At 42.7% G+C, this 27,581-nt stretch overlaps 1 protein-coding gene across 5 annotated transcripts; it reads left to right on the forward strand.

Annotated features, from left to right (window-relative positions):
• The first annotated feature begins 674 nt into the window (after window positions 1-674).
• On the forward strand, window positions 675-25,467 carry FEM1C (fem-1 homolog C). Of its 5 annotated transcripts, none has more exons than XM_081930611.1 (3): window positions 675-757; window positions 14,725-15,441; window positions 22,712-25,467. In XM_081930611.1, exons 2-3 carry the CDS (start codon window positions 14,898-14,900, stop codon window positions 24,019-24,021), a joined length of 1,854 nt encoding a protein of 617 aa, XP_081786737.1. In that variant the 5' UTR covers window positions 675-757; window positions 14,725-14,897; the 3' UTR covers window positions 24,022-25,467. The 5 variants fall into 5 exon arrangements, with proteins under 5 accessions (XP_081786737.1, XP_081786736.1, XP_081786734.1 ...); XM_081930610.1 differs by lacking the exon at window positions 675-757 and adding an exon at window positions 13,476-13,582; XM_081930608.1 differs by lacking the exon at window positions 675-757 and adding an exon at window positions 13,830-14,044.
• The last annotated feature ends 2,114 nt before the right edge of the window (window positions 25,468-27,581 follow it).

A 27,581-nucleotide genomic window follows, 5' to 3' on the forward strand; every position in this document is an offset into this window, starting at 1 on the left:
CGCGAACCCGGTTCCCCAGATTACGAGTCTACCGCTCTTAACCACTACACCACACTGGCTCTCACTACACCACACTGGCTCTCCAGTCCAGATATGCAGCATGAAGTTTTAAACATGAGTCTACATGCGTAAAGCCTGTATGCACATAGGCTCTTCATTCAACTAGAAATCCCGCTTTCTCTAAATAATAGTATGCCTGGGTATTTCAGCCTTGCTGTTGTTTTATTTCAGCATGTACTGCGACTAAATATACCTTTCCCGGAACTGCAGAACAAGAAGAATTTGCTTACGTGAGGCTCCTGGGAACCAAAGAAAAAGAGAAGTAGCTGAAAGTGTTTCAACTTCTTTCTTCAGGGAATAGAGCTTTGCTGGAAAAGGGGGTAACAGACACTGGCTGGCAAATGATCAGCAGCACAAGTTGTTCTTGCTCTGAGAAGCAGCAATCAGTGCCCAACATACCACTAGAGGTGTCTGTTGAGATAAATTTTGTTTTTCCTTGATTGGAGGAAGGAGCCTTTGAGACCATAGAAAAATGTGACCAGCCCAATGAAAATGGTACCCTGAATAGGCTGTTCTTAACCTTTTAACCTTGCTTAGAGAAAAAGAGGGCTATAAATAAGAGATGTGTTTTGCAGTTGTGGCATGACACTTTCAAAGAAAAGCCAACAGAAGGCTAGGAAATGGATGTGGGCTTGCAGCTTGCAAATCTCATATGTTAGAAGTTTAAGGGATTGCTCCATTGGATAACTAATTGCAGGTAAGAGACTTTCCTATACAGAGGTGAGTCTGTGCAGTTTCATGACATGCACTGGTATTGCCGATGCATTTCCTGGTAGATAATGCATGAGATCACAATTTCCACCTGATACTGTAAACACTTGAGGCTCCATTTGGTTACTCTAGTTTTACAAGCTCTCAATGTGCTTTTTATGCTGTTCTCTCTGAGCAAGGTGTTAAGACAAGGATGGGACTGCATGTTGAATCAGCTCACTGTGGAAAACAGGTCTGCTTTAGAAAGCAGACTAGAGGAGCTCAGGGTAATCATCCTTGTTGTGGAAGTATGTCTGTGTAAGCCATGTGCTACACACCACAAGCAGTGCGAGATTCCAGGAATTGCAGGTGCACTTTTTTTTTTAAAAAAATGAATATTTATTAGCATTTTCAAAAAAGAACAACACATATAACAACAAAGACAAAAATAAACAAAAAAATACAAAAATCCAAAACTTAAAAATAAAAACAATTAAAAACACCTGAAAGTTCAAAATACTTATTTTCTTTTAACTTGTTTCTCAGACCTCCTCACACCTCCCCTTCTTGTATTCCAATTTAAATTATTGGCTCAGCAAATCCTTAATTTACTTCTCCATTTTAACTTAATTTAATTTATTCTAACATATTATTATTTTATTTTTCTTCTTTCTTCCATTTCCTCAATTTATATTTACAAACCTTATTTTCATTTAATTTAGCCATTTAAAAAAAGATCAATTTTAACTTAACCAAATTTACACATCAATATTTATACCTCATTATTTTTTCTTAAACATTTTAAACATTTTCCCTAAAGTCGACCAAAATTTCCCTTCCACGTCTTTCCCAATTTCCATACCAATAGCAAAGCAAAGTAAAAATAAAACAAACTATATTTATATACCCTTTGGATTCCCAAACTCCACCCACCCTTTTGCAGGTGCACTTACCACGATCTGTAGCACAGCAGCTACTGTGGTGTCTTTATGATATATGGTTTTATTTACACATAGACACAACCTGCACCTAGGTGGAAGGATTGCAGAGCATTCACATCATTTGAGAGTCTGGCTTCCTGCTTAAGGGCAAAACCAGATTCAAACTACAGCAAAAAGCCATTTCCTTTGTCTCTTAGTTCCAGCCTGTTATCCTCAGCTCACACATAGTTCTCCCCTCCTTCTCCTTCTCACTGCTAACTGACTCCAAGTACTTCCCACCTCCAGCCTGTGTCATTCAAAACTGAAACCCTAAACCTGGCCTTTGCCTCTGCCCATTAGCACCCAGCAAAGAAGGGGTCCCAATCCCCCTTGCCCAGCAATCTTGCCCTCTGATTGTTTCCTTGATGGGCCACCACCAACCTTTATCCCCTGATAAACTAGAGCCTAGGGCTTGCCGATCAGAAGGTCGGCGGTTCGAATCCCCATGACGGGGCGAGCTCCCGTTGCTCGGTCCCTGCTCCTGCCCACCTAGCAGTTCGAAAGCAGGTCAAAGTGCAAGTAGATAAATAGGTACCGCTGTGGTGGGAAGGTAAATGGTGTTTCCGTGCGCCGCTCTGGTTCGCCAGAAGCGGCTTAGTCATGCTGGCCACATGACCCGGAAGCTGTACACCGGCTCCCTCGGCCAGTAAAGTGAGATGAGCGCCTCAACCCCAGAGTCGTCCATGACTGGACCTAACGGTCAGGGGTCCCTTTACCTTTAATGGACCATCCCACTGGCTCTGTGCTCTGGCTTGGCTACTTAGCATCACTAAATCCAGGGGTTTTCTGTGTTTGGCAAAGTTCAATCAACTTTGATTTATTCTAACCCAGCCAGATGGGTGGGGTATAAATAATTTTTTTTATTAAATTATTTATTTACTATCTGAATATTTATTACAGTTAGGAATTAAATTCCTGGAATCTGGCACCCCCACCAAACCCCTAACACAGGCACTCCTAAATGATCTTCTGTACATAATTGTGTTGGCCTTTATTAAGGTGAGTGCAATCTTTATTTTCTCTGAGAATCCCCATTAGTAAAAATGGATTGTAACAACAATCTCCCTGTAAAAAAGGGAGACATTCCTGAATAAGATTGACAATCTGGATCATGGGTAGGCAAACTCAGGCCCGGGGTCTGGATCTGGCCCAATTGCCTTCTAGATCCACCCCACAGACGGAATCAGCCCCACAGCCCAGGAATCAGCATGTTTTTACATGAGTAGAATGTGTGTTTTTGTTTAAAATGCACCTCTGGGTTATTTGTGGGGCATAGGAATTCATTCATTTTGTTTTTCAAAATCTAGTTGTTGTCCCCCCCCCGGGTCTGAGGGACAGTGGACTGGCCCCCTGCTGAAAAAGTTTGCTGGCCCCTGATCTGGATCCATGACTGTCTGGGTTCAGGCCTGGGTTTGAGACCAAATCAGCCTTGGTCATCCTGATAGGCAGGGGGGATGCAAACCTGCTCTTTCTCCTTGATGTCTCAGTGGCTTTTGATATCCTTGACCATGGTATCCCTCTGGACTGACTCTGAGTATTGGTGGAACTGTGTTATGATGATCCTGTTTCTGCCTGCAGGGTTGTGTCCAGAAAGTAGCATTGGAATTTTGGAAGACTGTGTGTGAGCAGCCTTTCCTTTTGTCAACCACAACTGGAAAGAAAAGCAAATGTTCTCCTCCACCTTGTGCAGCATCAAAACTGCAAAATGACGTGGATTAATGAGACCATTTCAACTTTTCACAATTCCTCCACAAGGATATTAATATCCCTGCCCTATTTGTACTTCCATAGAAATAGCTATTAAATTGGAATTTTTAAAATTCGTGCAATATTGAAATATCCAATGGATAATCATCCGCCTGCCAGAAAACCAGCACTTGTGTCTTGGGAGAGATATATTCTGTTTATCTATTAGGTAACTACAGTGTAAAACAACAGCATTTCGCTCAGTTATTCTACACCCTTCACCGCTGTCATCGCCCAGTTTCTTCTGATTACAGCTTAACATTAAAGAGCCAAATGTTGCCACATGCTATGAGCAATTGGAAATGTTTTTGGCCCTTCCCAAGGGTGTACAAGAGGACTCAATTACTTGAGTCATCATTGCTTGCAAACCTCTCTTGCTAGCATTTCAGGCTCCATACCACTTGCTGTGTTAACCTGTTGCATTACGTGCAGCGAGTGTTTTGTAAATATCTGAACAATCACCTCCATCGTCAGCAAAGGTATGACAGGAGCAGAGATGAGTAGGTAGTAAAGTTTGCTTGACAAAAACACAAAGCAAATGTCACCACTCTGTCGTCGACTTTCTTCATATTTACTGAGCAGGCCATGAAATCGGTCCCAAATATTCCATGCTGGGCCAGCAGATAGCCATAGTTCTTGTACCTTTATGTATGACAAAGAGGACTCACGAGATTCTTCTTTGCTTAGGTTGTGTACATACAACACACCGGAGATCCTCAGCCTCGGATTCCTAGATGTTGTTGTACTATGTCTCTCATCATCCCTGATCGTTGGGCTAAGATGGCTGGGGCTGATGGAGGACCCAAGGTTGAAGAAAGCTGCCATACACTTACAGCATATTTAAAGCACATTGCCCTACTCCAAAGAATCCTGGAAACAGTTGTTTGTTAATTGGTTGAGGAATTGTAGCTCTGGAAGGGGTTAAACTACAGTTCCCAAGATTCTTTGGGGGGGTGTGTGCTCTAAATGTTTGGTGCACACACAGCTCTAGTTTGGGTGATAGCATCCCCACCCCTGCTTGTGCAAACTGGTTGGGGAGAGGGCTAGGAAAAAAACACATACAAATAGGTAGAAATATTTGGGGGCCAGAATGTTTCAGCAATGGAAAAGAACCTAGAGGCATGTGTCTGCCTGCCAGTGGATCTTCCTTCCAGTACTGTAATATAAAACTCTCTTGAGTGGGAGCTGCCAGTTCTGTTTGAAGAAATAAGAGTGTGTAGGAGCCAAAATGTTTATTTACCTCCACCCAGTGATACCTTGTCATCTGAACTTTGACCAATTTGGGTTAATGCCCAGTACTGATTATGGTGTGCAAAGCTGTCCTCTTTTAAGCCGGGGAAACAGTGAAGTTTTTAAAGTGTCTCTCTATTTGTGCCAGTGAATAGCTGTACATTATCTGAAAAGTATTTCTTTGTTCGGTTACGTGTATTTTCTATACCCCCACTCGATCTTAATTTAGCATTTACCCAAGCTGAATGTATTTTAATTCCTTTAATCTTTCCTCATAAATTAGCACAACTAGCTCCTTAATCAAGTTAATTGCTCTTCCAGGATTTCCCTCCAATTAGTCTTTCTCTTGTAGATACTAAGGTCCACAAAATGTATTCTGTATTCTAGCTAGAGTTTATAACTATACACAGAGGAGCGTATCCTGAGGATGCTGATGCTTTGAGACAGGATGTAGCTCCTGCACCACCTGTTACCTGATAATCCTCAACACCTATAGCCTAACCAGGAGAAGGTGGCTGCATCTTGCTTTATACCTCGGGACCAAATGACATGTTATGAGCAAATGCCTCAGCCTTTGGCCTGATAGTGGAAAAGCCAATTCTGGAGAGGCTTCTCAGGACTAGTCAGGTGGCACACAAGGACTGGGTATTCAACCTCTTCCCTACACAGTTTCCTGCTCTCATTCAGAAAATCCAAATTTAGTGACGGAGGGAGAGTGTGGGCTGCCACTTGGATGAGGATGTTGTGTGGATGCCACAAAAATAAGCAGAGACCCAAGTAGCTTCAGATTCACATTAAACTCCACTGCAGATGAGCCCTGGGTGAGAGTACCTGGCAATTCAGTTGAAAGGCTAAAGCAGCTGCAACTGCACCCATAAGGAAGTCAACAGAATAACTTTGCCTGCTGTGGGAAGAAGTTGTCATTAGAAAGGGCATAGAGCAGACTGCTCTTTGGAAAGTATTTTTAACCATGGGGAATTGTGGTGTACTGCCACACCTGTGGCCTAAACAGCCATAGTATACATTGGGCTCATCCTAACCTCCTTTTGTCTTGCATTTCTAGGTGCAGGTCCATGCTCAAAAGCTTCATGTCTGAGATTTAGATTCATGATATGATATGATATATGATATTAATTGCATTGCATTGCCCTGGTGCTTTCCCCCTGAAAATCTGCTCTTTACTGCTGAATCAGAGCAAATGACAATCCTTTGGAAACTCAAATTGCCATTTGTTCTGATTCAGTGTTAAAGAGCAGTGTTTCCTGGGGAAAGTGGCGAGGCAAGAAAGAGCACTCAGACACAGATCTGTGCCTAAATGTGAGAGGCAAAAGGTGTGTGTGGATAAGCCCTTAGTTTGGTGGTTGTGGCATTCACCTGACCTCCAGTTGGCTGTGTTGCTGACACTTACTAGGAGGTCCTGGGGTAGGTGTGAGTCAGTGACAGAGCTCAGTGCAGTGCAAATGAACTGCTGGGAACACTGAATTAGCTCTGCTGGTACATTTGTACCTCTCTGACCTTGCCCCTCCCCTTCTACCTCCCAGTAAACAGCAGCGATGTGACCAACCAGAGGTCAGGTGAACACCACCCCAACATGTGCTACTGAATATACTTAAGAGGAAACATAACACAAAGAAAGGCACAAAGCAAGTACCGTACCACCTCTTTTACATCTTGGCCTCTTGTGGTATTGATAGGTGCCCCATTAGCTCTGGTGCAAGCTTAAGCAACAATTCTGAAGCAGCTTGCTTGATGCTGATTCAGGAATCTGCAAGTCTATTCAAGGGTGTGGTGGTGTTTTGCATGAGAGGCCCAGCAAAATGCTATCACTAGTGACTTACAATGCTTTTTTATTTGTCTGCACTGCAGCATGTTTGTACAATGTTAGACTCCCAAGGGGAACTGCCTTAACAGCCATTTGCTGAAAGGCGGAGTAAAAAAGAAAATTTGCATCTGACCATGTACGGTGCAGTCACAACTAAACCCTGTAATTCCACAGTAATGTATAATCCTAATGAAAGACAACTTCCCGAAAGAGCAAACTGGTATTTTTGCTGTTATTTAATCTAATTTATCTCTAGTGATAAGGACTAGAAACTTTCTCCTCACCTATCCTCAGGTTTTTGCTAGTCATATAGCATCATAGGTTCCTAACATTTTATAATACTTTGTTTTCTTTTTGTATCTGTTAGGCGTTTGTGCATTCTATGGAGTTGTAAGTTAGCCTTGGGACTTTCATTGCAGAAAGCAATGAATGAATGCAACAACCAATAAATCACCCTTTAAATTGCTGTTGATGATGGAGAATTGCACATTTCCAACATGATGAAATAGCACCATCATACAGAAGCTGCAGTCTTGCACAACTCAATGAGGAACTGTTAACAAAATTAACTGCGAGTCAATGAAACTGGTGTAGCAGTGGAGCCAATTGATATTAAAACCCCCCCAACACCAGTTAGAACTCTCTCTACTGCATTTTGCACCAAGGTTGGACTGTTAAGTGTACTTTGTGCTAGACATAACTGCAATCTTGTTTCATTGTCAGGATTGTCATATCTGGAGATAGGAAACCATTTTATCTGTGGTCAGCTTGGGTTGTGATCACATTTTAGTTTTTGCATCTTGTCTTGTAGTGAAGAGGCAGCTTGAATATTTAAGCCATCTGGCCTAATTAAGATTATTTGACCTGCAGGCTATTTTAAAATAGTCTTTGGAATTGCAAAGCTGAGGGAGGCACACTCTAGTCTTTGCCATTGGACAGGAGACTAAGGGCCAATGGAAGTTTCATCTTTTCCTCCCAGGAGGAAGAGCGTGGCAAAACAAGCCTCGCTTCACCCACTGGCTCCAGCTTTTCCCCTCCCTGCTAGAAAGAACACTCAGCTCCAACTGTCAGTTGTTCTACACTTGCAGAGCTGTAGGGAAGTACACTCCAGTCCCATCCATCAGCAGGAAAATAATAGCTGCTGGGCTGTGTGAGTTTGCACACATCTGTCTACTGTTTTCTGCCTTGAGGATCATTCATTCATAAGGTAGGATATAAATCTTCTAAATAAATAACAGTGCATGTTGTTCAATATGTTCAGCATCTGACACACTGCCTTTTTTAAAAAAAGCTCTAAAACATTTCTTTTACAGTGACTATAATACTAATAATGTAGAAAGCGCTATATGCTTCTCCTCTTCTTCTGGTGTCCTTCAATGTTTTGGTCTGAAAATCCCATCTACCCCAGGTAGCAGGGTAGGGATGGGAGTTCTGGTCTAAAAAATCTAGAAGGCACAAGGTCAAGGAAGCCTGGGTTAACCTCAGCCACAGTGATTTTTCCCAAGCTACTGACTGCATGATTCTGTGCAGCTAGGTGACCTTAATTCAGTACAGTGGTACCGCGGAGTAAGTACTTAATTCATTCCAGAGGTCTGTTCTTAACCTGAAACTGTTCTTAAACTGAAGCACCACTTTAGCTAATGGAGCTTCCCGCTGCCGCCGCACGATTTCTGTTCTCATCCTGAAGCAAATTTCTTAACCCGAAGTACTATTTCTGGGTTAGCAGAGTCTGTAACCTGAAGTGTATGTAACCTGAAGCGTATGTAACCCGAGGTACCATTGTAATGTGCATGTTCACATCTCAACTCTGTACAGGAGTGGAATACCAGAGAACGACCCCAGCTTAAGCTAGTAGACATGTCTGGAGGGTCCTCTACCTTATCAGCATATGTATTTGAGATATTTATAAATCACTTTTCAAGCAAAACTCACAAATATCACACAAAGAAATATTAAAATATTAGGATGCTAGAGCATAAACTAAAAACATATCGTAATATTGCAAAGCGGCAGTGACACAGGCACCCTCTAGGCAACCTTGAATACAAGGACACCTCAGAGTGAGGCCAGGAGAGCCTGCTGCTCTAACATCCCTTTGTTGGAAGCAAGAGGGAAGGTACAGAAACAGAAGCTGGGAGAAGAGAGGAGGGTGGCAGCAGCAGAGGAGGGTGGTGGCGGCAGGAAAGTGTGACACAGCCTGCTGTCAGAGGTGGCGTAATGTCTTGCACCAGCCCTGATTATAAGGGGAAACATGTTTTCAAAATTATCTATCTTCTCCCCCTAGGGCAATGAGCACTCAAGGTAGCCCTGTGATGTTGACTCAGAGGCAATTGATACTGATATGAATACAGTGGTACCTCGGATTACATACACTTCAGGTTACATACTGTCAGAGCTGCCTCTAGGTCCCAGCTCACAGAGGACCAACGCTAGTCTGTGATAATGTACAAAAGTTTTTATTGAAGTTCAGTTTCAATTTCCAAGCCGCAGCGTGCAGCTCTACGTCTTAGAACCTAGACCGGCGAAGCTCTGTCTGAGTCCCCGCCCCCTATACACCAGTTTAAGACTCTAGCCTTACTCCACCTCTTCCGTTGTTCTTTCCTCCTCTGGGTCCGTCTGCCCCCCGGGGTTTCCTCCTTTCTGGACTCTTCTGACGCTGACCCCCCTGACTCTTGTCCCTCCTTCCGGCGGGCTTTAGGACCTGGTTCCCTATCCGGGCTACCTGCTGTGCCGCTCGCCTGTACTTTTGAACTTGGCGCACGCGCCCAGCCGGCAACCTTCCTCTTGACCGTTTCCGCGCTCTCCGATGGAGGCGTGGTCAATCCTGACTCATCTCCTCTCGCTGGTGGTGAGCACACTGGTCCCGATACCTGGGACTCCTCCCCCCCACTGCGCTCTGGTGGGGAAGCTGGTCCTGATTTCCAACTGCTGCTCTGGGAGTCCCCACTGGCCCCTTCCTTCTGGGGTATCCCCCTTGGCACCCCCCTTGCCCTGGCCATCGGCGCCCCCTTCTGTGAATCTTCCGATTCGCTGGAGAGACTCAGGGAATTCCTCGGACCACTGTCATCGCCTGCGCTCCCCTCGGATTCCTCCCCCTCGCTCTCCATTTCCTCCCTCTCCTGTGCCTCTGCTCCTGAGCCCCTGACACATACGCTTCAGGTTACAGACTCCGCTAACCCAGAAATAGTGCTTCAGGTTAAGAACTTTGTTTCAGGATGAGAACAGAAATTGTGCTCCGGCGCTGTGGCAGCAGCAGGAGGCCCCATTAGCTAAAGTGGTGCTTCAGGTTAAGAACAGTTTCAGGTTAAGAATGGACCTCCGGAACGAATTAAGTACTTAACCCGAGGTACCACTGTACCAATTATTGGGGGCAGCTGTTGCCTTTAGGCTCTGGTGTTTGTGGGCTTCCCAAAGGTAGCTGACCACTGTGGGGAAAAGAATACCAAATGGTCCTCTGGCCTCATCCAGAGCTTGGAAAGTTCATTCTAAAAAGGAACTACCTCTAGTTCTTCAAAAAAGGAACTAATTCCAATTCATGTTTTTCCCTTTACAGTACTTAAAAACAAAACAAACCTGTTCCATTCATAGTTCAGCTCGTTCATTCAAATGATCCTTGGCAAAAAGAGGGGAATAAGAGCTTTCTGAGTGTTAAAAGCTGCTGAAGCGTAACATATACTTCAGAAGTTGAATGTAAATTACCATATTTTCCCATCTATAGGATGCCCCCATGTATAAGATGCCCCCTATTTTTTGGGACTCAGATTTAAGAAAATGAGGGAAGATGTATGGGTGTATAAGACACCCCCTAATTTTTAAGGAAGAAACCTAGTCTTATACACGGAAAAATACGGTATTTATTTCCCCCAACAATTATTATTTTTGAAGCTTAAAGGCCTGAAGAGTCTAAAGAGTAAAAAAAGGGGAAAGTGAATGAACTTGAGGATGAGCAAGAAATTGTTCAAAGTTCTACCCCAAACTGAACTTAATTCACTCAGCAATTATGAAAACTTTCAGATACAGTTCAGAGGTTTTTGAACTTAAGCAGTGAACTTTGTTAAACCAAGCTATTTAATTCCAAGAATTAGTCTTACCTACCCTGTGGGGCTCATTATATTTTTATTTGTGTACTGCAACATTTGAAGGCTCAAAGTGGACATGAAACCCAACTTAAGCCTATGATGATGACACCATCAGAGCTGTAAGGATCACGGCCATGACATTTTCAGCCCAGGAGCAAAGTGCTAGGTCTGAAACTGCTCATCTAATGAGAAACGTGATTAAGGTGCAGAGGAAGAAGTCACTAACTCCACACCCTAGAGCAGTTAGCCAGGATGGAGCCAGGCACTTCATATAAGCATACAGGACAAACAAAACCATTTTTAAAATTGGAACATATTTCGTATCAAAAGAGAATTGGTAGGGAAACAAAAAAGCTGCCAATGAGCATAAACAAAAGCATACTCTCCAACATTTCTCTGACGAAAATAGGGACGTCCTATTCATACCCTCCAACATTTCTCTGATAAAAATAGGCATATGCAGTGCTATTTTTTCTAGAAAAAGAGGTGCCGGAACTCACCATTAACACCTCCCTTGTTCTCTTAGAATAGGCACAGGCAAACTCGGCCCTCCAGATGTTTTGGCACTACAACTCCCATCATCCCTAGCTAAGTGGTCAGGGACGATGGGAATTGTAGTCTCAAAACATCTGGAGGGCCGAGTTTGCCTATGCCTGTCTTAGAATGATAATGGTGCCTACCTGAGAGGTGCTGGAACTGAGTTCCGGCTGAAAAATGGCTTTGGGGATGTCCTATTCCATACCCTCCAACATTTTTCCAATGAAAATAGGGATGTTCTGGGATTAAATGAGAAACCAGGACGGCTTCTATAAATCTGGGACTGCTTCTGGAAAATAGGGACTCTTGGAGAGTCTGAAGGTTGATATAAAACAACTTATTGTTGTCTGTTGTTTTTAATGCTCTAATCCACCCTTGGACCCTTACAGTGAAGGGTAGGTAATAAATAATAATAATTAATAGTAATTATTATTATTATTATTGCTACAACAAATACAAAACCTGGACTGGGGATGTGTGGTGGCTAGAGTGGGACACAACTTCAGAATGATGGAGGAAACAAGGAGGCAGCTAGAGAACCATCCTCACCCAGATAAAAGATCAATACATTCAGTATTTGTAGGACGTAATCCAATATGGCTTGGAATCTCCCATAGGAATGCTGTTGCTGTTTTGTTAGCTCCCTGAGAACAAACAGGTTTTGTATACTGATAACAGCATAAAGTCATGCTCTGCCCTTTAGCTTTTATGTGATGGTTGCTTTTAATAGGCTTTTATTTTTAATGGTAATATCACTGATTAGTTTGCCACTCTTGGCTCTTTTGGCATGAGATATATGTGTAATAAATACATAAATTACAGTCGTCTACTCGTATTGCACCAGAGGGCTTCATCTTTTGCAAGCGACTGTGGAGCAGACAGTGCCAGCTGGCCCTAATCCTGCATCTTGCCAGAGGAAGGCAAATACCCCTTCCCATAATTCAGTGCCACTTCTCATCCTTTCAAGTTTTGATCTACAAGTTACAGCACTGTAATGAGACACCCAACCTGCCCCCCACCTCTGAAACTGTGGCAGGACTATCACAAATGTTTCTATTTTAGGGTTGTTTGCTTTTGTTGTCAAGAATTCTGCCACTTTATCCTGGTGGTGGGTAAAGCTTAAAGTAGCTTGTAAACAAAAAAATACAGGAGACCCTAATGCAAAGTACCTGTAATTTCTAAAAAATAAAAACCAACCCTAGCTTTAAAAAAATATCACAGAAAACAGTGTCCCTACGCACAACCAAAGTGCCTTTCCTCTTTCATGGTTAGCATGGCGATTAATCAAAGGCATCTCTTTGACACAACTTGGGTCTTCCTTTTTTCTTTTACTGAAGAACAGGGCATTTTAATGCCAACTTCCTCGCAGAGGTGTCTGTGGAGGGGATATACTGATTGAAAATGTCTAGTAAACTAGATTGAGAGTATTTGGTGAGCTAACATGACAGTGTTGTGGGACTGAGGATGGTTGGAGTGATCATTCTGTGATATTATGCCAACGGACAAAGCTGTATTCTAACTTTTGAATACGGTAAATGTGAAAAATTTAAAAATAAAAAAATTGAACACGGTGTAAGAGCCAGTGGTGGTGCAGTGGTTAGAGTACTGGACTAGGATCTGGGAGGAGACACGGGTTAACAACATCCCCATTCAGCCATGAAACTCACTGGGTGAGCTAGGGCCAGCCACTGTCTTCTCTCTGCCTAGCCTGCTTCACAGGGGTAAAACTGGGGAGAGGGACAATGGGGGACATGGGCTGGAAATCTGAAATAATAATAACAACAACATCAACAACACCCTGAACATTTCCAGAGTGCTTCCTCTGTACAGTTGCATTTCCCCACCTTTTAAAAGTGCACCTTATACAAATTAGGGAGAAACGAAAAACACCTGACCTCCCCCCCCCCCCCAGCTTTGGCTACAGATCCTTTTGGCGGCTAGCGGGCAAATTCTGGCGGCCCTTAACTCTCCTCCTCCTCCTCGGCTCTCTGCCCTTATTCAATCCCACGACCCACGTCTGAGGGAAGAAGCCCCTCAGATTCCTCCTTCCACGTCCCACACGCCAGTGGCGGGAAGCCGAGGGGAGGCAGCGCGACAGGCCAGGCGACACGGAGCCCGGCTCCCCATAGGCCGCGCTCGCTTGGCGCCCGCCCGCCTCCATTATGTGCTAATTTAGCCCCGCGCTGAGCGAGGCTCGGCTTCCCCGAGCTTTTCCTCAGCCCGGAATAGCTCGGCAGCCCCCCCGGCGGCAGCGGCAGCGCCACCCCCGCCTCCCCAACCGCTTCCCTCAACCGCCTTCGTGCTTGCGCTCTCAGCCCAACTTGTCCCCTAGCGAGTCCCGCCTCCCTCCTTCCCTGCCGCGCGCCTCAGGAGGCTGGCTGGCGGGCGGCGCAGGGGCCACCCCTCCACTCGGCCTCGAGACGGGACGCAGCAGCAGGGTAGGCTGCGCCGGGTTCTGCGTTCGTTCGCTCGAGCAGGGAGGGCGGGGAGGAGGAGGGAGGAGGCTGGCTCGTTGCAGTTGGGAGCGCCTGTCATGGAGGAGCTGCGCCGCGAGCGGGGCGCGGCGGCGGTGGCGGCGGCACCGACGGCTGGGCTGTGAGGAGCGGCGCGGCGGTTGCTCTGAGGAGACGGAGCCGGGCCTGCCTTTCGGCCGGGAAGGTAGTTGGCTGCAGAGCCCAGAGGGGGAAAGGGGGAGAGAGAGAGAGACAGGCTCCTTCCTCGTCCTCCTCCCTTCGCCTCCGCCCCGGCCTGGCTCTCAGGCGTTGCCGAGGCTCCTCCTGCCTTGCCGGTCGCCGCGAAGGGCGAGCGGGGCGGTTGGAGTTTCGGCGGCCGGGCAGGCAGCGCTGCGGTTCGGGGCGGGCGAAGGGAACGCGAGGGCCGAGCAGGCGGAGGCGACGCAGGTGAGGAGCGGCTGCGCGGCGGCGGAGCTTTCTAGGCGACGTCGCCCGCCCGGCCGCCTGCCTGTTTCCTTTTGGCCGCGGGAGGCTCCCCAGGGGAGAAGTCAGGACAAAGGGGGCGGAGAAGCGAAGGGCGTCCTGGGTGGCTCCGTGCCCGGAGCGCAGCCCCTGCGGGTGGGCTGGGGGTCGTGAGCAGGGCGAAGCGCCTCGGGTGTGGGGGTCGTGACCGTGGGGGTACGATGGGGCCATCTATGCCGTCAAACCGTGTAGGGCAGGCGGGGAAATTCCTGAGGGCGCCCTCCCAGCTGAGGGCGCACTTGAAAGCTTTCCTTTTGTGATTCTTGTGATATTTCGGGAATAGGTTCGGATCCCAGCCTTAAAAAGTTCTTCGCCTTTGCTGCTTCTTTTTTTGTAGCCACCAGGTGGTGACAATCCCGTGTCAGCTAGGTTGTCTGAACCCAGGTGGGCTCAGCAGACAAAATATGAGAAGTGGCAAGAATAATTTGCCTCGGGGTTCCTATCTCCCCCATAGTCATCTCAAAAGCTAGCATTTGTTGCCTGTAAATGTTCAGATCCAGGTGCCTTTTTCTTCTGGGGACAAGTGGGAGGGACAGTATAACCAAGGGTAATGATTGTATTTTGAGTGTCTTCACTTAGCTGTCAAACTTTGTCTTGTTTTCTAGGTTGCTGAGCATAGTATTTGCTTTAAGAGGTCTCGTGTGAAAGCTTCATGCAGTACACAGAGGCAGCACATCCTTGGAGGAGAGTGTGCAGGGAGCAGCTTCAACTCTGTGGTTCCAGTTATCCCATTATCTGTGATTCTGAAGAACAAGTCAGAGAGAGAGGAAGAGACTAAATGGATCTTAAGACAGCAGTATTCAATGCAGCTCGGGATGGCAAGCTGCGGCTTCTCACCAAGTTACTGGCGAATAAAACTAAAGAAGAAGTGGCCTTGCTGGTGTCAGAAAAAACAAATGGTGCCACACCCCTTTTGATGGCAGCCCGCTATGGCCATCTTGACATGGTGGAACATCTACTGGAACAGTGCAGTGCTTCTATAGAAGTTGGTGGCTCTGTGAATTTTGATGGTGAGACGATTGAAGGTGCACCACCATTATGGGCAGCATCAGCAGCTGGCCATTTGAAGGTGGTCCAGTCTTTATTAAATCATGGAGCATCTGTCAACAATACCACTTTGACAAACTCAACACCTCTTAGAGCTGCCTGTTTTGATGGTCATCTAGAAATTGTAAAGTATCTTGTGGAACACAAAGCAGACTTGGAAGTATCAAACCGCCACGGGCATACATGCCTTATGATATCGTGTTATAAAGGGCACAAAGAAATCGCTCAGTATTTGCTTGAAAAAGGAGCTGATGTAAATAGAAAAAGTGTCAAAGGTGAGTTCAGTATCCATTTTCGGCAGTGACTTTTAAAGAACTGTTCAGAATGTTCATTTGGTTTGACAGTTCAAAGGTTCAAAGTCCAAGCTTAATTCTGTCCTTGCTAAATTTTCCATGCTGCATATAGCATTCCTTTAGGTTTCGTTTTTAAAGAGAATTGTTCCATAGATTATACTCTGGTAGTGGTGTATAGTTACAATGATGTGGTGATAATTCCTTGTTTTTTAAAAAGCAACATCATACAGAAACTGGATTATTTTGGATCATTTAATGGAAGAATTTAATCACTATTAATACAGGTAATACTACAAATACAAATTGCATTGGCATTCTTTAGGCATCACCACCCTTTATCTAAACATATCTATCTGCCTGCTAGGTATAGTAAGGAAATATCCCATATTAGTGTCTTATCCTTATAGTTGTAATAGAATTACAATAAAAGGACAGTGGCACTGTGTCACAACTGAAGCCTTTGTTCTTCTTGTTTACTATGTTGACACTTTTGGTCAGCAAAATTGTTCTTTGGATTATTCTCGTGATTGTGGTTTACTCGTCCATTTGTTCTAGACATGACATTGCTTTTTTATTACAGTATTTTATTTTCTTTCACATTTTTATTAGTTTGCTAGGAATGTTTATTGCTTCAGAGAGTCACAAAGACTACTCTGCCCATCCTGTCTCTGACTCACATGCATCTGACCTCCCTCACTACACTAATCTAAAAAACAGGACGTATAACCGAGAGACTGTGCAGTCCTACACAGGTCTACTCAGCAGTAAAACCCAGCCTTAGTCTTACGAAAATCCATGGGCTTTGGTTCAATCATTTCCACTATGTAATAACAAATATTGTTTGTATGCTGCATAACTGAGAGTAACTGAGAGCACACTGGTGTAACTACAAATCAGGAAATTTCTAGTTTTGACTTGTTTCTTTCGTGAACCCCCCCAGACAGTTGCTTAGATTCCTGGATGCAATATAGTGAGGGGATAAATCAAACTATGATTATGTAAATTCTTCGAACAGTCCACAGCTTTATATAAATACTAAGTGTTATTATTACTGACCAGCTGGATCTTGTTTTGTGACTTTCTGGTGTTGTCTTCCTTCACTCTGCTTAATGACTCATAATTGAAACACAAGTTCTGCCCTTATAGCAATGTGAAAGGAATTCTATTTTTATAAGCAGAAGAAGCATACTGCTGTCACTGACACTCGGTAGCAGAACTTTACCCCTTTCTGTTATTTTAATTTCTCAGTATTATTTTAGTACATTAACTAAAAGAACTGTGTCATGGTCATGGGTTCTTTCTATTAGTAAAGTGTCTAGATAATCAAAGCTATGCCAGGTGAGAACCCACAGAAACTTTTATGGATGTCCTTTCCTAAACATTGGAGAGTGACATTGCTGGTTTATTGGCAAATGAAGCTTACAGAGTTGTTTATCCTTGATGATGCTCTTTTTCCCCGATTGGTGGAATAAGAGTTTTGGCCTAGAGATTAAAAAAAAATAAATCACCAGAAGTTGTGACTTCATCTATTTTTCTTCATCATAGGTTCACATAAGTTTAATTTTATTGAAAATAAAATCTTAATTTTATTATAATTATTAATAGAAAAAGTAATTATCTCAATTCCCACATCAATATATTCAGAGGGTAAACTGGGGAATAATTTTTTGTAGCGACCAATTTAACGTGACTGCCTGTTTTGGACTTTGAGTAGTATTTTGTGCACATCTGTACTGTGAGCTTTGAAGTTTCAAAATAACACAGGAAATAAATATTTCAGAGTTTTTGTTTTCATGCAGTATATATGCAGATTGAGTATAGGTGTCTTAAAATATCTTGATTTCCCCTTTAAAAAGGTAGTCTTATAGTTCAAAAAGCAGTGGGTGGTCTCCAGTTAACTCATTCTGTCCATTCAAGCATTTTCACTTGTCCAATGGAACTTCTCCCTTCTCTCATCCTTCCACGTGCCCCTTACTGTTCTGGGTTTCCCCCCAACCCTCTGGAACCAATGTAGGGAGGATATTAGGCATGTGCAGGGAGAGGAGACGGGAAGTTCTGTTGTGGTAGTGGAAATCTCTGTGCTGATGGAACAAGGTAGTTAGATACCATTTGTAGTCCTTTTTTATATAATGCATAATGGGTCAGTTACATGATGCTTTTTGTTTCAAAACATGCATAAATGTAGGTTGGGGCAGTAAGGCCTGTCTTGCCAGCTGGGGAGCACTCTGGTTTCTGATTTCTAAAGGTACTTTGAAGCAGCTCGCAAATGTAGAGAAAATACACATTTCTTCCTTAACTGTGCTATTCTATAAAATGTATAGAATAGCACATGTAATAAACAAAGCAAGCTCAGAAATAAGCTCAGTTGAATCCTAACCCCTGGCTAGCAGTGGCAAGATTTGCTGGAGCTATTCAGCTAGCCACTGCAACCACAGTCCTGCTGCTTTTGCTTGTCAGGGTGGGAGGGGGCAGGAAAAATGCCCCTTCACTGTGCCAGCTACCAGGATCATACCCATCTGCCATCATGTGATGGCAGCATACCAGCTCTGATATTGTGTCAACCCAGTCCATCCCTATAATGCCTCATTTTGGGGGTCTCCATTGTAGTAGTGATAGTGCCAGTGCTAGCTTCCATCTTTCTGCTATTTGGGTGGGCATATTGAACTGCAGCTCTGCCAGTGGCAAAACTCCCCTGCTGGTGCAGGCTAGTGGAGCCAGGCAGAACTGGATGGAGGGACACCTTTGCTGCATCTACACTTGCTCTGAACATGGCCATTGGGCATTTGAATTGCTCTGTTACTCTTAGACAGATGTGGGCAGGAGTGCAACCAAAGTCTCCCTGCTGCAAATAGCAGTAGCCTGGAGACTTTAACAGGGCTGGAGATACAGGCAGCCCTCCAAATGTTGCTGAGGCTGATGGGAGTTGAAGTCCAACGGTGTCTGGAGAGCCATGCTTTTTAGACAAATCTACCAAAGGGTAATTAGCTGTTCTGAACCTATCAGTTTTATTCAGTTCCTGAGAAGCACTTTCTTCCACCATATGTCCTCCACAGTGGTGATAGTAAGAGCAGTTTCTGTCTCGGGTTTCTATTTCTGGCTCTTTTCTCTAAATCCTTAGAAGATTGTGCTGGCAGTATGTGGAGGAGTCAGCTTGTTTATTATGTTGTTGTTGAGCTTGATCCTGCCTTTTGAAAACTCCTAGGTTTGTGTGGAACAATTTATGTGCCTATAGTATAGTTGTAGTACAGAGTGGTGGTGTGTGTGTGTGTTACATGAAAAGATATTTAAGATATTAGTTATTTGGCAAGGAACCTAAAATGTGTGTGAGGAAGCCTGTCCAGCGTATTCTAGAGCCAGACAGAAGAACCATGTGAATCCCTTCTTTGTTAGTCATACTGTTGTGCTTATATAAACCTATCACATTTTTGTGATCTATGATTATCACTTCGGAGTCTATCCATGGCAACATTGTCACTTGGAGAAATATTAAGCTGCATAGATTTAGAGAGATTTTTTTTAGGAATCTTTTAAACGTTATTCAAGGACTAGGAAAATGTTATACTTCTTCCCTAGCGGATACTTTTAGGAAGAAGGCAAACATGTTAGGTTAAATATGAAATTTACAGGAAGCTAAACATTTCAGATGATAGGTTTTCATTACACAGATAAGGAAGTTGAGTGAAAACTAAAATATATGCATCACAATCCTATGCAGGTTTCCACATAAGTACTTGCCCCAGAGTCGGCCACGACTGGACCTAATGGTCAGGGGTCCCTTTACCTTTACCTTTTACTTCCCCCTCTGAATGTTCAGTATGTCTTACTAGCAGTTGTTACCTCAGGCTGCAGTCATATGCACAAGTGGAAGGGTAGTCTTTCAATAAGGTTATGAGTTACCGTATATACTCAAGTATATGCCGATTTTTTCAGCACATATTTTATGCTGAAAAAGCCCCCCGTGGCTTATACTCGAGTGAGGCGGCCGGCCCAAAAGGAACCCTTTCTCACCGCTGGTCCTGCCCCTGCCTCTCGCAAGAGCAGGCACAGGAGCCGTGGTTGGGAGAGGCCCTGCGGTGCACTGTGCTTCTCCCAGCTGCGGCTCCTATGCGTGCTCTTGTGAGCGGCAGAGGTGATGCCAGAGGGATGAGCTGCTTGAAAGGAGCCCTTTCGGGCTGCTCTTTCCTCCGCCGCCGCCTTTGCCACTGTCGGCAGCGGCGGCGGAGGAATCAGCAGCCTGAAAGCAGCCCTTTTGGGCTGCTTGTTCTTGCTCCGCCACTGCACCACCACCAGGTTTGTGGTTTGGTGAACCAGCTTATACTCAAGTCAATAAGTTTTACCAGTTTTTTGTGCTAAAATTAGGTGCCTCAGCTTATATTCGGGTCAGCTTATACTCGAGTATATACGGTAATTATTTAAGGGTGAAATCCAGTTTTCCACCTAACTCTTGGGATGGGTTTTGATCCAGCAGAGGTATCTGTGAATGTCAAAAGGGGGAAGCATTTTTCTCCCAATTCTCTTTGCTGATGAAGTCCCTCACACCACTTTTCATAGTGTTCTAAAAGGTTCCCTGATCCTCTAGAACAGATTTGGGCAGGCATTAGAAGGTGAATTAGAGAAAATCTCATCCCCTCCTCTAATGTTAGCAGATGCCTGTGCTAGAGCAAAAGCTGCCCTGCAAGTGAGAGGGCAGCATTCAATGCATCTTATTCTAAATAACTAAACAATGAAATGTGGTGGTTCTGACAGGACATGATTAATGCATGTATTATGGCTTTCAGAAAGTTAAAAATAAAATTGGCACATTGTCTGTGATTCGATTCAGAGCTTAATAGATTTATAGCCAGTAGTAATATACTAGGGAAGATGACTACACTCTTGTAGACATTTAGTTGTACTCTGTCCAGGATTGTACCCTGGGTTACTTTACCAACTGTTAAAGAGTTAAGATTTTGAAGAGCTGGCCTAGTATCTTAAACTATGTGGCAAATGAGCAAACAAATTCAATTCCTGTGAAATGGTGAACTATTGGAGAGAAGCTGAATCTGATTCTTCAGTGAAATACTGGTTGTGTTTTATCAACAGTAAGTTCCTTCCCCAAGTTGGGACGTAGGGACATGATCCCAACACAGTGTTTCTGTGCTGCATTATTACCCAGACATATATAAGCTAGATGTTGAGTAGTATTGGCATCAGTGAGCCATGTGCATATGAATTGGTGTAAGTGGAACAAATGTCAGTAATAATTAGGTATTTCAATTTCAGCTTTTTACATCCTTTTCTTAAGCTATCATGCTTTGGGCTTCCTATCTTTAAATACCTTCTTGGTTGTCTTTCAAGTTATCTCTCCCTGCCTGTCCACAAAGATATGTCTCAGGGCCCCATGTGAACAATTTTTTGGACATAATGACTTTTTATTTTCCTCATAGCAGCATTCTTTTTTGAAAACTCTCCCGTTATTTTGACTTCACAGTAATACAGTAGTGATGGGGTGGGACAAATAGGCAACCAATATCCTGTTTGTGGATTTTTTGCTATACACATAAACAGGGCTTTATTACAGAAACATTTTGTAAGACATGTTCAGAAGGATATCTACTAAGAAATTTACCCAGAATAAGTGGAGGGAAGCAGAGAAGTATTAAGAGTACAGTGACTCAGGCTGCAAGCTTTCACACACATTGTGGTATAAATCCAATTAAAGAAAGTCAGACTTCTTTCTAAATAAGCATGCATAGAATTGTGCAGCATATCTCTGTGCTGTTCATTTGCAAGGGAGTACCTAAACCTATTTTTTCCTTGGGCAAGTTGGCATATCTGTTCTATCTTGCTATTTCAAGCAGCAAACCAGTACAGCCACTCATAATAGGAATATACTTGCAGTTGAACTATAACTATTTCAAAGGCAATCTTTAAATTTATTAGAAATAATTAAACAAACATCAGCTGTAGTTTCAGTTGCCTAATTGGATGCAGATTTACTCCCCAATTTGTGATTTGAGACATCACGCTGGAACAGATACCTACAAACAAATATATTTGTAAAATTGTGCCATAACTGATCATGTCAAATGGTGGGATGGAATACTTCCTGTTGCAGGATCTGCTTACTTGTAAATGCTCCAATCTGCCCCTTGATACAACAGAGAAAGATGCTTACCTGCAGGAATTTATTTATTTTGATAATTATTTTACAGTTCTAGATATGTGCTGACTGCAACCCCACAAGCAGCAATCAGACTCTGCATTGATTGTGAAACTTATTGGAGAATTTTTATTTCTCCTATTCACAATTATCTAAAGTGGAGAGGGGATTGCTACAGAACTTGGAAACAGTCACTGCTATAACCTCAGAGATTTTGATGCTCCTGAAGGGCCTTGAAACTGAGTGACATAATAAAGTTAGGCTTGTGTAGAGCAGAAAATTATAGATAATTATTTGAACTACGCGGGTGGCGCTGTGGTCTAAACCACTGAGCCTAGGACTTGCCGATCAGAAGGTCAGTGGTTCGAATCCCCGCGATGGGGTGAGCTCCCGTTGTTTGGTCCCAGCTCCTGCCAACCTAGCAGTTTGAAAGTACGTCAAGTACAAGTAGATAAATAGGTACCACTCCGGCACAAAGGTGTCTCCATGTGCTGCTCTGGTTCACCAGAAACGGCTTAGTCATGCTGGCCACATGACCCAGAAGCTGTCTGCAGACAAATGCCGGCTCCCTCGGCCTATAGAGCAAGATGAGTGCCATAACCCTATAGAGCAAGATGAGTGCCACAACCCCAGAGTCGTCCGCTTCAGGTTACAAACTCCTATAACCCAGAAATAGTACCTCGGGTTAAGAACTTTCCTTCAGGGAAAGTTCTTAACCCAAGGTACCACTGTAATATGTATTGGGAAAGCATGGGAAAAATTTTAGCTCCAGCAGAACAGCTGCAGTGGGATGTTCTGGCAAAATGCTGTAAGGTTTGTGTTGGCAAATATAAAAGCCCACATATTCAAGGCTGATTGTTTTTCTTAAATTCAAACAGGAAGATTATTAAGTGACTAATAAGGAATGTTACTTTTCTTACATGTTCATGACTTAGATTAAAATGCCACCTTTGTTGATTATTTGTCCACTGCTTATGATGTGTAATATTATCATTATTTTAATGACTAACATACTTGACAATTTGAATTCTGTACAGCCATAATTCCTTCATTGTTTCTCTGAAAATGTGTCATAGCATACATGATTTTTTTGCTTTCTTTTTTCTATAGGAAACACAGCATTGCATGATTGTGCAGAATCTGGTAGCCTGGAAATAATGAAGATGCTTCTCAAATATTGTGCAAAGATGGAAAAAGATGGTTATGGAATGACTCCCCTTCTGTCTGCTAGCGTTACAGGTCACACAAACATAGTTGACTTTTTGACCCAACATGTTGAAACTAGCAAAGTAGAACGTATAAATGCACTGGAACTCCTGGGAGCCACCTTTGTGGATAAAAAAAGAGATTTGCTCGGTGCTTTGAAATACTGGAAAAGAGCTATGGATATGAGATACAGTGATAGGACTAACATACTGAGCAAACCTGTGCCTCAAACGTTAATAATGGCCTACGATTATGCCAAGGAGGTGAACAGTGCCGAAGAGCTAGAAAACCTTATTGCAGACCCTGATGAGATGAGAATGCAAGCCTTGTTAATTAGAGAACGTATTCTTGGCCCATCTCACCCAGATACATCCTACTATATTCGGTACAGAGGCGCTGTCTATGCAGACTCTGGAAACTTCAAACGATGCATCAATCTGTGGAAGTACGCTTTGGACATGCAGCAGAGCAATTTGGACCCCCTGAGCCCCATGACTGCGAGTAGTCTGCTTTCGTTTGCTGAACTCTTCTCCTTCATGCTTCAAGACAGAGCAAAAGGCCTGCTGGGCACAACAGTTACATTTGATGATCTCATGGGTATACTGTGCAAAAGTGTCCTCGAAATAGAACGTGCCATCAAGCAAACTCAGTGTCCGCCTGACCAAATACAGCTCAACAAAGCCCTTTCCATCATTTTGCATTTAATTTGCTTGCTGGAGAAAGTTCCTTGTAGTCCCGAGCAAGATCATTTCAAGAAACAAACTATATATCGATTTCTTAAGCTACATCCTAGAGGAAAGAATAACTTCAGCCCACTCCACCTTGCTGTTGACAAGAACACCACATGTGTGGGGCGCTACCCAGTTTGTAAATTTCCTTCTTTGCAAGTCACTGCTATACTAGTGGAATGTGGCGCTGATGTAAATGCTAGAGACTCTGATGACAACAGCCCTTTGCACATATCTGCACTGAACAACCATCCTGACATCATGAATCTTCTTATCAAGTCAGGATCACATTTTGATGCAACAAACTTGCATAAACAAACTGCTATTGACTTGCTGGATGAGAAGGAAATGGCAAAGAACTTGATCCAGCCCATCAACCATACTACACTGCAGTGTCTTGCTGCCCGTGTAATTGTGAATTATTGCATAGGTTACCAAGGGCACATCCCAGAAAAACTTGAGAACTTTGTTTTGCTCCATAGATGACAGTCTGACAATAGGCCCTTGGTACTGTGGGAGCACGAGTTAGTAACATCAATTGTTGCTTTCTCAAGCACTGTTGTGATATGCCAGCGATACACCATCATTCATTCAGCTTGGTCCATCCTGCTCATTGGCTAAAGCATTATTAGAATCAGATCTGCAGAATTGGTTGCCCAATATTTAAAACAAACATACCATATAATATATTTTGTGGATTATTTAGAAATGTAATGCTATATTCGGACTCACTAAAATTTGTCTGCCAAAGGCTTGTCTATTCTGGTTTAGTTTGCCTGTTGGTTGTTTGGGACTGAACTGAATAATTTTCGTGGTGTTGTCTTATTCTTACTGGTGTGTGGATTTTATATAGTTGGGAAGTCATCTTTTTGTTCTTGCTTGAGCATTTCTATTCTTTTTTCTAATGGGTTCATTGCTGAACTATACAAGTTGTATGGACTTGTTAACATTTGCAATTACCATAAGTGCTTTTATCCTCTCTATGCACTGGCTTGAACATGACTGTTTGTGTGTTGGCATATTTCTATGCAGCAGTTGGCCATTGTCAGTTCTGACACTGTTTTCTTGCAGTTTGTTAGAGAACTCTTTGAAAATATACCCTTTACAGTTTGACATTTCTTGAAGACATCAGACAGCTGTCTAAACTCCTATGACTTTTTGCCCCCAGCTTTTTCTGCAGTTGCTTTCCATTTATTTTTCTAGAGTTGCGTGCTGAATTTGGGAGTAAAATGTGTTCTTGTTGGCAATCCCACTTTTAAATTAAGTCTGAAAGTCATATAAATATGTCTTGCTGCGAGGAGAGAAAGGAAAGGAACTGCCATATTCTCCTCTACACTAGTGTCTTGCTTGAGCTGATTGTGTGACTAGGCATAGAGAGTTTTTTTTCCAAATTTAACCTGAAACTTAATCATACAACTCAGTGAGTACTAGATCAAACATAGTCTGAAATTACAACTCAAGATTCTTAAGTACAAAAGAAACTAAAGCATGTTGGCATGATGCTTGTCAGTCCAGATCTAGCCATCAACTAGTATAATTAACTATATGGTTGTAATCAGTAGCCCTCTGCAGGGGCTTCAGAAGTTTAGTAGTATCCCCTTCATTTTCAAATAACTCTTACAGATAATTTGCATGCATTTTATTCTCTAATACCTTTCAGCCATATTTATGGAAAACATCAGAGGCCATGTTGAGTACATAGTCTCGACTGAAAGCTGTCTATTTTTATAATACTTGCACAACAGCTTAGCTATTGCAGCAGAAAGGGCTTTTTAGACTTGATAAGGAAACCATAAGTGAAGACTACAAATGAGATTAAGATTCAGGTAATTAATATAATTCAGCACTTTATTGTTGATTCATAATGAAACTTATTATGGCATATTAGACCTGCAAATGTCTTAAAATAAAATGGTTCTCAAGAAAAAAAAATCCCACCTCATTTTTCTTCAATGGAATACAGAGTATTTGACATTTCCACAATCTAACATATTGAGTGTTTTCCAGTACTACTATACCTGGTGCTTTTTCAATTCACAAAAAAACCCAACAACACATAGGTTACTGTGAATCTGTAGCAGTTGACAGTGCAGGAAAAATTAGAACCAAATCAATGCATCAAGGCTGGCATGAATCTGGAATTCCTTTTTTAATTACATTACTACCCTCAGTTGATTGATCACATTTGGTTGGCACATCCTCACAGTACATATTAACTAGTACTCACACTGACTTTTTAAAATCATCACTTTATTGGCCTATTCAGAAATAATGCTAAACCAATGGTTAGCATTTTGAGAACAAACTGCGTCTTTGTGCTTTCTCTTTTTCTTCTCCTTAGTGTTTGTGAGAAGAACACTGAAAACCTCCAGTTTCATTTTGGAATAAATCACAATACCAGGAAACTGGTTTATTTATTTTAACTAGTTAGTTCAAATGAACCAGGATTAAACAATAGTTTGACATTCTCATTTGTTAAAACAAACCAGTTAGCCACTTCTCAAACAAACCAGTCAGAATTAGCCATTTCCCAATTCAGGATGCTATGGGAATATGTGATGTATTAAAACAAGGTAGAAGCTTGCTTTCTCCTTTTTTCACATGCAAAGGAGGAGGAGAGTGGAGAGAAAGGGATGCAAGTCCAAAGTTCACTGTGGTTCATTCTTGCAATGCTAATTCGTGTTTTAGTGTTGCTTTTGAAGTGGGCTGTTGCCTAGTCTAGAGTGTATATGACAAAAATTAATTTGTTCCATCACACCAAGAAAGGAATGAGAAACTTGCATTGCTATTTATTTAATTTTCAGAACTGGCAAGAAATGCAAGTTATTTTTTGTTCTTGGGCACATCTGGGTCACTATCAAAAGCAAATCGTATGGGGAAATTGGGTTCACAAGTATAAAGCAGAACATTTAATTTAACTAATTACTTTTACCCTGGTTGAAACACATTCCTATTTCTGGATTCACAGCCTGAGCAGTTTGGGGGTGGGGAAGTCAGGTTTTTCATAATCATTGCTTGCCTTCAAGTAGACAATACAAATTCATATACTAGAAGGGCAAAACTTAACCTACTTTAGCCTAAAAATAGGACATGAGATGAACAGGGAGACTGTAGAACACTGTGTCCTCAAAAATGTTTTATTTTCCTTTGTAACTTTACTCAGGCAATACTAAGCGTTTGGAAATGGGGATATCTCTTTACTTATTGGACATACTTTGAAAAATATCTTTTGCTGAAAAGCTAAAGAATTGGTATTCTGTAAAACTTAAGAAACCTTAGTTAATGGTGACTGAAGACTCCTTATATTTGCCTTCTTGCTGAATATGGCATCTCTGTACTGAACAACCATACTTCATTTTTAAAAACACAATTTATTTACACTCTTGATACTTCATTTTTAAAAACAATACAATTAATTCACACCCTACACCTACAGTCCAAGACTCATGAAGACAAAGTCTGGTTCTCTTCTTGTTTTCATGTTAATTTTCTAAGTCTTTAAACTACTGAAATTAATTTGCTAAATTTTCAAACACCACTTGGAATACTGATGATAGCTGTTCCTGTAATCCTGGAAATTGTTACTTACCATAAGGCTTATAAGCCATTCAAGAAGATGTGTTTTAGCATGGGTTGCAGGATTATCTACTTGCCAGCATTAGGGAAATGAAGCCCTTTAAGATATTCTGACTGATCATTTCTCTTCAACATAGTTTCCCCTAAAAACATCTAGTTTCTTCTTACTGAATTGCTGTCATGCCTTATTTGAGAACCTCACATAACTTTCAGATAAACCATCTCTTTATTTGGAAAGAGGCAGAAATGTGTACCATCAGTATGGCTCATCCTGATTCCTGACCAAGTTTATCCCATTTATTGCTTTTATGTATTTTCCATTTTATTTATGAATGCTTGTAATTTTTGGCACTAGCACAACAGTTCCTTTGTTAACATGAGCTTGGTTGCCAGAGAGGGCTCCAAATACCGTAGTGTCTTCCTCTAATGTTGTACTGAGCAATTAAGAAAGGGAAGAGCAGCCATACTTC

Source organism: Podarcis melisellensis, assembly GCF_964234715.1.
Source record: "Podarcis melisellensis genome assembly, chromosome: 11".
In the NCBI taxonomy this organism is placed as follows: Eukaryota; Metazoa; Chordata; class Lepidosauria; order Squamata; family Lacertidae; genus Podarcis; species Podarcis melisellensis.